The sequence below is a fragment of the Salmo salar genome, chromosome ssa12 (genome assembly GCF_905237065.1).
Source record: "Salmo salar chromosome ssa12, Ssal_v3.1, whole genome shotgun sequence".
Taxonomy (NCBI): domain Eukaryota; kingdom Metazoa; phylum Chordata; class Actinopteri; order Salmoniformes; family Salmonidae; genus Salmo; species Salmo salar.
Genome location: NC_059453.1, coordinates 23,338,835 through 23,348,155, shown reverse-complemented (window position 1 = coordinate 23,348,155; position 9,321 = coordinate 23,338,835). Strand labels below are relative to the sequence as shown.

At 43.2% G+C, this 9,321-nt stretch overlaps 1 protein-coding gene across 2 annotated transcripts; it reads right to left on the bottom strand.

Annotated features, from left to right (window-relative positions):
• Positions 1-3,828: 3,828 nt before the first annotated feature.
• Positions 3,829-7,258, bottom strand: LOC106564529 (Kruppel-like factor 1). Of its 2 annotated transcripts, XM_014130652.2 has the most exons (4): positions 6,858-7,258; positions 5,526-6,450; positions 4,130-4,324; positions 3,829-3,919 (listed from the first exon to the last, which is right to left on the bottom strand). In XM_014130652.2, the coding sequence occupies exons 1-3, from the start codon at positions 6,933-6,935 to the stop codon at positions 4,149-4,151; spliced, it is 1,179 nt and encodes a 392-aa protein (XP_013986127.1). In that variant the 5' UTR covers positions 6,936-7,258; the 3' UTR covers positions 3,829-3,919; positions 4,130-4,148. The 2 variants fall into 2 exon arrangements, with proteins under 2 accessions (XP_013986127.1, XP_013986126.1); XM_014130651.2 differs by having other exon boundaries at positions 3,829-4,324; positions 6,858-7,257.
• Between the last annotated feature and the right edge of the window lie 2,063 nt (positions 7,259-9,321).

Sequence of the window (9,321 nt, the reverse complement as noted above, 5' to 3'; positions counted from 1 at the left end):
ATTGGGGTGCCAGAGCAGCGAACAGTTTTGACTGGGCTGAGTGGGAACTGTGCTTCCTCAGAGGTAGGGAGGCGAGCAGGCCAGAGGTGGATGAACGCAGTGCCCTTGTTTGGGTGTAGGGCCTGATCAGAGCCTGAAGGTACGGAGGTGCCGTTCCCTTCACAGCTCCGTAGGCAAGCACCATGGTCTTGTAGCGGATGCGAGCTTCAACTGGAAGCCAGTGGAGAGAGCGGAGGAGCGGGGTGACGTGAGAGAACTTGGGAAGGTTGAACACCAGACGGGCTGCGGCGTTCTGGATGAGTTGTAGGGGTTTAATGGCACAAGCAGGGAGCCCAGCCAACAGCGAGTTGCAGTAATCCAGGCAGGAGATGACAAGTGCCTGGATTAGGACCTGCGCCGCTTCCTGTGTGAGGCAGGGTCGTACTCTGCGAATGTTGTAGAGCATGAACCTACAGGATCGGGTCACCGCCTTGATGTTAGTGGAGAACGACAGGGTGTTGTCCAGGGTCACTCCAAGGTTCTTAGCACTCTGGGAGGAGGTTGGCTAGCTAGCAGTGGGTTAATGATGACTAGGTGTGTTGACTAAGTCTGGCGTCACGTCGCGGCTGGCTAGCTAGCCTCGATAATTACTCTAACTACACAATTATCTTAGATGCAAAGACAGCAAAGATAACTATGTAGCTGGCTAACTAACACTAACACTACACTAATCAAGTCGTTCCGTTGTAATGTAATAGTTTCTACAGTGCTGCTAGTCGGTAGAAGTTAGCTGGTTGGCTAGCTAGCAGTGTTGACTAGCTAGCTAGCAGTGATGACTACGTTAGGAGGACGAAGATAGCTAACCTCGATAATTACTCTAATTACTCTAAACTACACGATTATCTTTGATACAAAGACGGCTATGTAGCTACCTAAGAAAAATTGCTCAGATCAAACAAATCAAACCGTTGTAATGTAATGAAGTGTAATATTACCTGTGGAGCGAAGCGTAGTGCGACTGTTCTCTCTGCTACCGCACGCGTTTGTACAAGAAAAGGAGGGCCGAACACGCCCCATTCACATCGATGGGGCTGTAGTGGAGCTAGTCGAGAGTTTCACGTTCCTTGGTGTCCACATCACCAACAAACAATCATGGTCCTGTTGGGTTCTGAGAATATGAAATATACTTATTCATGTCACTGAGGGAGAGAGGGTAATGTATACAATTTAAATTATGTCAGCCTATGGGAGGAAAAGAGACACAGTCTGTTATGAGTCAACATGACAGCCGTGAGTTGGGAAGCAGTGAGCATTTTGGGGCAGAGATCAGGTCAGATGAAGTGAGGAAGAACAGATATTACTAAGGTTTTGCCTAGCAACAGAGATGCATTGGCTGTTCAGATGTGTAGGAGGAGACTCAAAATAGGAGAAAGAGTTAAATATCAGTGCTTGTGTGAATATGTCTTTTGTCTGTCCAGGTGTTCGATCCTTTGGGGTGAATAAACTTGGTTTAAGCTTTCATAGTGTACGTCGAGTTCTTACTCTGATATTTAGAAATGAACAGTCCAAACACACCAAGACAGTCGTGAAGAGGGCACGACAACACCTTTTCCCCCTCAGGAGACTGAAAAGATTTGGTATGGGTCCCCAGATCCTCAAAAAGTTCTACAGCTGCAACGTCGAGAGCATCCTGACCGGTTGCATCACCGCCTGGTATGGCAACTGCTCGGCATCCGACCGTAAGGCGCTACAGAGGGTAGTGCGTACGGCCCAGTACATCACTGGGGCCAAGCTTCCTGCCATCCAGGACCTATTACTAAACAGTGTCAGAGGAAGGCCCCAAAAATGGTGAAAGACTCCAGTCACTAAAGTCATGAACTGCTCTCTCTGCTACCCCACGGTACCGGAGCGCCAAGACTAGGTCCAAAAGGCTCCTAAACAGCTTCTACCCCCAAGCCATGAGACTGCTGAACAATTGATCAAATGGCCACCTGGACTATTTACATTGCCCCCCCCCCCCCTCCTTTGTTTTTACACTGCTGCTACTGGCTGTTTATTATCTATGCATAATCACTTTACCCCTACCTACATGTACAAATTACCATGACTAACCTGTTATTTTATTGTGTTACTTTTATTACATTTTTTACTTTAGTTTATTTAGTAAATATTTTCTTAACTCTATTTCTTGAACTGCATTGTTGGTTAAGGGCTCGTAAAAAAAAATACGAAATAATAAAAAAAAATACAATTTTATTTGATGTGTGTGTTAAGAATGATCCAACACACAAAGGGCATCCAGCCAACTGGACACAACTGTGGGAAGCATCGGAGTCAACTTGGGCCAGGCTTACTGTGAAACGTTTTCAACGCCCTGTAGAGTGCATGCCCCGACGAATTGAGGCTGTTCCTAATGTTTTGTCCACTCAGTGTATACGTTCTTTCGCTAACACTTACACTTATCTTTTGTTACTATCACTGACTTTGCTGATATTGTGGAACAGTTTGACTTACTATGACTGTGATATGTGGTTGTCTTACCTACCTTAAGATGAACGCATGAACTAAGTTGCTCTGGATAAGAGTGTCCGTTAAATGACTAAAAAGTTTTAAAAAATGATCACTTCATAATATCCCTATAGAACAGAGACACCTAGTGGTTAAATTATACATTTGCGCTTCACTCATAAGTGTACACATTTATTAAATTAACTTACATTTTAATGCAGATAACTTAGAAGTTAGAAACAAACTCAATCATGCAGAGTCAAATAAATGTATTACAATTTGCAAATTATACAAATAAAACTTTTGAGAAAAGTTTAAAGCACTCAATTACCAAAGTGATATAAAAAGTATGAAGTTATGAATTATATTAATATGAAAAGCCTTGCAAAGAAATACATTTATTCAATTGGAAATGATACAAAATTGATCTGCTTGGTGTATGTTCAATGTGGTTCAGTTGAGGTGATCTGTCTCCGTGAAATTAAGACATTAGCAACTTTTACCACATGAAAAGTTGATATCTTAACCAAATCTCAACCTTAATTCAAGAAACATCTTAGCCTTAATTAAAAAAAAACATCTTTAGATAATTTACAGGAAATATTAAGATCCATAAATATAGTGTTGGATATTGGAAACAACCCATATTTGTATGAAGTTCCTTGTACAATGTTTCAGCCAGAATGACACTCCCCAGTGACACAGCCTGTATTGACCTTTGAACTTTGTATACATTTTGGGTGCTAATGTTCTATCTAACCTACTTTCCAGAATGCATTCCACTGGACGTCTCCACTACAAGAGCAGCAAGAGGAACTGCCCCTCCCTACCTTCAGGCTATGCTCAAACCCTACACCCCAACACGAGCACTTCGTTCTGCCACCTCTGGTGTCTTGGCTCTCCCACCCCTACGGGAGGGCAGCTCCCGCTCAGCCCAGTCAAAGCTCTTCTCTGTCCTAACACCCCAATGGTGGAACCATCTTCCCCCTGAAGCTAGGACAGCAGAGTCCTGCACATCTTCAGAAAACATCTGAAACCCTACCTCTTCAACGAGTATTTTAAATAATCCCCCTCCTCACCTCGAGCCCCCCCCCAAAGAAACATTAAAAAAATCTAAAAGTCCTGAACCAACACTTGCTCCTGACTCCACCCCCACCTTTCTAGCTCTGACTTTGCTGATAACTACTTTATTGAGGAGAAGAGTAGTTTCTATGCCTGTGATATGTGGTTGTCCCACCTAACTCTACCTGGAAGTTGCTCTGGATAAGAGCGTCTCCTAAATGACTAAAATGTAAATGTTTATTTTTAGTGTTAAGTCAGTCTGTAACTGTAAGGTTCTTCGTTACTTTAGCTGTTTATAGTGTGTGGACAACGTGTGTGTGTCCACTGTATATCTTTGAGTAGTCACGTCTCCTCTTCATCCATGATAACACTACTCTGCCCAGTAGTTGCGTGTGCACCGCGTGTGTTGATTAGATTAGTGTGCGAGAGATAGGAGACAATGAGAGAGAGAGAGAGAGAGAGGGAGAGAGAGGGAGAGAAAAAAAGAGAGAGAGAATGAGAACCAGAATGACAGTGGAGAGTGTGTGTATACAGGTACACACATATTAGTGTGTATGATCTCACACAGCCCCAGTCATACCCATCCTCCACTCCTCTCATCATGTGTGTCTCTTCATGTGCAGGGCCAGGTGGTCTGAGCGGGAGAAGGCTCTCTGACACTGCAGACACGCGTAGGGTTTCTGACCCGTGTGTTTACGGTAGTGACGGGTCAACTCGTCCGAACGGGCAAACTTCCACCCACAGCCCTCCCACGTACAGTGGTATGGTTTCTCCCCTATGGAATTAATAGCACACAAAAGCAACCAGTGTCAAAATCAGTTGGCTCAGAAGTGACTTGTTTTAAACACTCCGTAGCAATTGTAGTCCCTCTGCATTTGTTGATAAAATGTGTTGAGAATTCATAGTGTAAGTTGTATCCTATTCAATAGGGTTAATGCAATCAAAGATCCTTGGGACGTCCATACCCTAACCCCTACACTAACCCCTAACCCCTATCCTTAACCTAACCCTAACCCAACCTTAACCCTTACCTAACCCTAACCCTTTCCTTAACTGTTTTAACAACTTCAATGGGTTGACGTCAGAGTTGGGACGTCCCAAGGATCGTGTTGACTTTTTCTATTCAATAGCCATTACTACTAAAAGCCATGAATCATTATTCATCCATATGAAGTTGTCCATCATGCAGTTCTGCCTATTAGCCGTAATGTATTCCAATCCCTAGAATATGCATTAATGCCTCAATATCTGTGTAATGTATTCTAGTCTCTGTATTTTTACCTGTGTAATGTATTCTAATCTCTGTATTCTTATCTGTGTAATGTATTCTAATCTCTGTATTCTTATCTGTGTAATGTATTCTAATCTCTGTATTCTTACCTGTGTAATGTATTCTAATCTCTGTATTCTTATCTGTGTAATGTAATCTCTGTATTCTTACCTGTGTAATGTATTCTAATCTCTGTATTCTTATCTGTGTAATGTATTCTAATCTCTGTATTCTTACCTGTGTAATGTATTCTAATCTCTGTATTCTTATCTGTGTAATGTATTCAAATATCTGTATTATTACCTGTGTAATGTATTCTAATATCTGTATTATTACCTGTGTAATGTAATCTCTGTATTCTTACCTGTGTAATGTATTCTAATCTCTGTATTCTTACCTGTGTAATGTATTCTACTCTCTGTATTTTTACATGTGTAATGTTTTCTAATCTCTGTATTATTACCTGTGTAATGTATTCTAATCTCTGTATTTTTACCTGTGTAATGTTTTCTAATCTCTGTATTATTACCTGTGTAATGTATTCTAATATCTGTATTATTACCTGTGTAATGTAATCTCTGTATTCTTACCTGTGTAATGTGTCCTAATCTCACCTGTGTAATATATTTCTATATATATTTATTTATATTTATATACATTTATATATTCTTACCTGTGTAATGTATTCTAATTTATGTATTCTTACCTGTGTGCGTGCGGAGGTGAGCCTTGAGGTGGGAGCTCTTGGTATAGCTCTTACTACAACCTGAGTATTCACAGCTGTGTGTAGCAGCTCTCTTCTTCACCACAGTCCTGCGGCCGTTCTTCCCCTCCAAGCCTCCAGGGGGAACCCTTGAGGAGGTGATAGCTAGGTGGGACTGCTGGTGCTGGGAGTAGGGGAAGTGGTTGGAGGAGGCTTGTTGGTGGTGGTGGCTGTGGAGGTTGTAGTCTCTCTGGTTGAGGTACAGACCCAGGTGGTGGGGGTAGTTTTGGAGGAAGCTGTAGTGGTGGGTTCGAGATTCAGAGGTCATAGAGGTTGTCATGGAGACAGGGGCTTGGAGGAATCTGCCATCTTGAAACGTCACCATGGAAGTGTGTTGTTGGGGGTAGTAGTGTCCCATTCCAAAGTCCCATGATTTGGCCTTAGTGAGGACAGCAGTGGCTCTATCTCTGCCATGTCTCTCCTGGTTGCTTCCGGGGTTGAAACCATACTGGTCCACGTTTGGTTGAATGGGGAATGATGATAATGATGATGATGACCAAACCTGTTGGTTGTGAAGTTCTGGTATGCCTGAACCAATGGTCTCCAAGGGGGTGAGCAGCTCAACCATCAGGCTACTGCTGCCCATATGAAGCCTGTCTGGACTTATTTGGTCCGTCAACACCCCTCCTCCATCATGGTAGAGTCCAGTTTGGTCCGGTTGAGGAAGACGCTGAGTGTTGTAGTCCAGAGAGGGGTTCAGCTCAGGTGATGGGCTGCTCCAGTCAGACAACAAGAACTCCATGTCCCATGAGGTTTCACTTTCATCGTCCAGGTGAGGAAGAACTGGCTGCTGGTCACTGGTGTTGCCAGGTGACGTCCTCTTGGTTTGAGAGTCCAGACTGAGAGCGCCATCCTCAAATTTCCACACCTTGTGTGACAATACAAAAACATCAGTTCATATCGAGTCTCTCTTACTAGCTTCACATAAATATGGAAATAACCAAACAACACCCACTAACAAATTAAAATAACAATTTTATAATTAAATCCTAGTTTTGTAATAACTTTTAAAATAAAATCCATTTGATATTTGAACAGATCTTAAATCAAAATAAACGTATTGTATTAAATGTGTTGGGGATATGAGGCTGTGCTCACAGGGCCTCTTCATTGCGAGTCAAAACATTTTGTTCAAAGAAAAGTTGATGGCATTTAGACACTCTGCTATTAGCCCCAAGACTCACCCGCTTAAAACAAAGTTATACAAGTGACAACCCTTTTTATTGTTTCAGCAAAATGTAGAAACCAAATAAAAGTAACAAGTGGAATACGTACCTTCATATTGTCATTAGAGTGAACAAAGTTTGAGAAGGAGCTGAAGGATGGTAGCACAGCAGCTTGTGTCCCAGCCATCTGATCAGTTCGAGTTAGATGTCAACTTTACACAGGTTACAGTGGTGACAGTAATGTGAGGTTTGTATTTTCTTTTACATGACCATCTCACAATGGTTAGACTATTGCAAATTGTAAGTAACCAGTCATCCTGAAAACAGTTACACCTGTCTCTTATCCAATTTCACATGCCAAGTAACCTACTTTCTTTTTACAGTTGTCGTCTCTCCATTCTACCCGTCTACCGTATCCCCCCCTCTTTCTCTCTCAGTTGTGAACGTGACTTCAAATCTTCTCTGTTCATGTATCTTCTGATGACTGTTGGGGGGTGGGACGTAAGTGTGTGTGTGTGTGTGTTCTATGCCTACTCCTTTTCTTACTCCAGTCCTCTCCTCTTAACCAGGAGAAAGAGTGAATGAACAGTTAAGCTATCTCCCCCCTCGCTACCCCTCCCTGTTTTTGGATCCTGAGCAGAAATCTATGGCCAGCAAAACAATTCCAAAAAGAAAGAGAATTGAAAAAGAACAATAAACAGATGTAATTCTAGCTAATGAATGTTATGCACTTTGTTTTGCACGAAACAACTGAAAATGTAATTTCAAGTGTATTAGAATTGTTGTTTCTCTGACATGTTATGGCGTACAGTGCAAGCAGAATACCATACTGGCATTCGCCTCTTCATTCAGCTTCATGAACCAACTCAAACTCCCCTCCCCCACTACTAAAACTGCTACACACACATTGAGCAGTACACACACCTCTGGGACATGTGGTTCTGAGAAGACCTGTGTGTCTAGTAGGTGATTATGTGCTAGGCTGTGTTTATCAGTGTGCATGGGGGCCAAGAGAGGCCCCTGTTTGACAACAGATAATGGTGCTGCTGACTACTGCCTGTCCCTGCTGACTGCTCCATACACAGATAAAGACTCTCTCACTCTTTTTTTTACAATCTTTCACTTTCCGTCTACAGAGGAGTGTTACTTGGGAAAAACCTTGTGTTAGAAAGGAGCTACACTTCAGTTTGTTATGAATGCCCTATGGCCACCTTTTACAAATACTGTTTATATTATGGCATCATCATTATCATGAATTGGTGCTATCATTGGTGTAATAAAGTTCAATGTACTGTATTGGTACACATTAATTGTAATAATAATCAGATTATATTAATGTAAAAAAACTCAAGGACACAATGTTCATATTTTCCAAGCAATTCAATTTTTTTTCATTGCAAGTATTGCTTTATGCAAATATATCTAATGTTTTGCTGTGTGTGTGTGTGTGAGATGCAGGCAGCTCAGGTGGGGCTCAGTCATCCTTGGGAAGGTTGGAAGAGCTGGTCTGAAATGTCCAAACTCCCCTGAAAGACCTGATCTCAACCTCCACCTCCTTCTCCACCTACTTCTCAACCTCCTCCACATCCTTTTCCACCTCCACCTCCTTCTCCACCTACTTCTCAACCTCCTCCACATCCTTTTCCACCTCCACCTCCTTCTCCACCTACTTCTCAACCTCCTCCACATCCTTCTCCACCTACTTCTCAATCTCCTCCACATCCTTCTTCACCTCCTTCTCCACCTCCACGTCCTTCTCCACCTACATCTCAACCTCCTCCACATCAACTACCTTCTCCACCACCTCCTTCTCCACCTACTTCTCAACCTCCTCCACATCCTTTTCCACCTCCACCTCCTTCTCCACCTACTTCTCAAACTCCTCCACATCCTTCTCCACCTCCACCTACTTCTCAATCTCCTCCACATCCTTCTTCACCTCCTTCTCCACCTCCACGTCCTTCTCCACCTACATCTCAACCTCCTCCACATCAACTACCTTCTCCACCACCTCCTTCTCCACCTACTTCTCAACCTCCTCCACACCCTTTTTCACCTCCACCTCCTTCTCCACCTACATCTCAACCTCCTCCACATCAACTACCTTCTCCACCACCTCCTTCTCTACCTCCCCCTCAACTACCTACTCCACCACCTCCTTCTCCACCTCCAGAGCCTTCACCTATAGAGACTCCTTCCCCAGAGGCTCCACCTCTTGAAGATCTTCCTCCTCCAAAGGCTTCACCTCCGGGTAGAGGTTCAAATATACCTCCATGCAGCCGTTGAGGGCATTCATGTTTTCAATGTTATAGGTGGCATCAAAGTCCACAAAGAGCTTTGTTGACCTCCAATGGAGCTTGTGCTTGGCCACTTGCTGGTTTTGGCCAAACGCCCTCTTGTAGATCCTCATGAATTTTACACTGGGGCCGAACTGCAGACAATAGGCTGTGGTCAATGACTCTGGCAGGGGCTCAGAGAACAGCTCTTTCTCCATGGCGACATTGTCCGGGTTCTGATCAGGTTTTACGGGTAACAAAATAAAAACATATACAGTACACGTCAAAAGTTTGGAC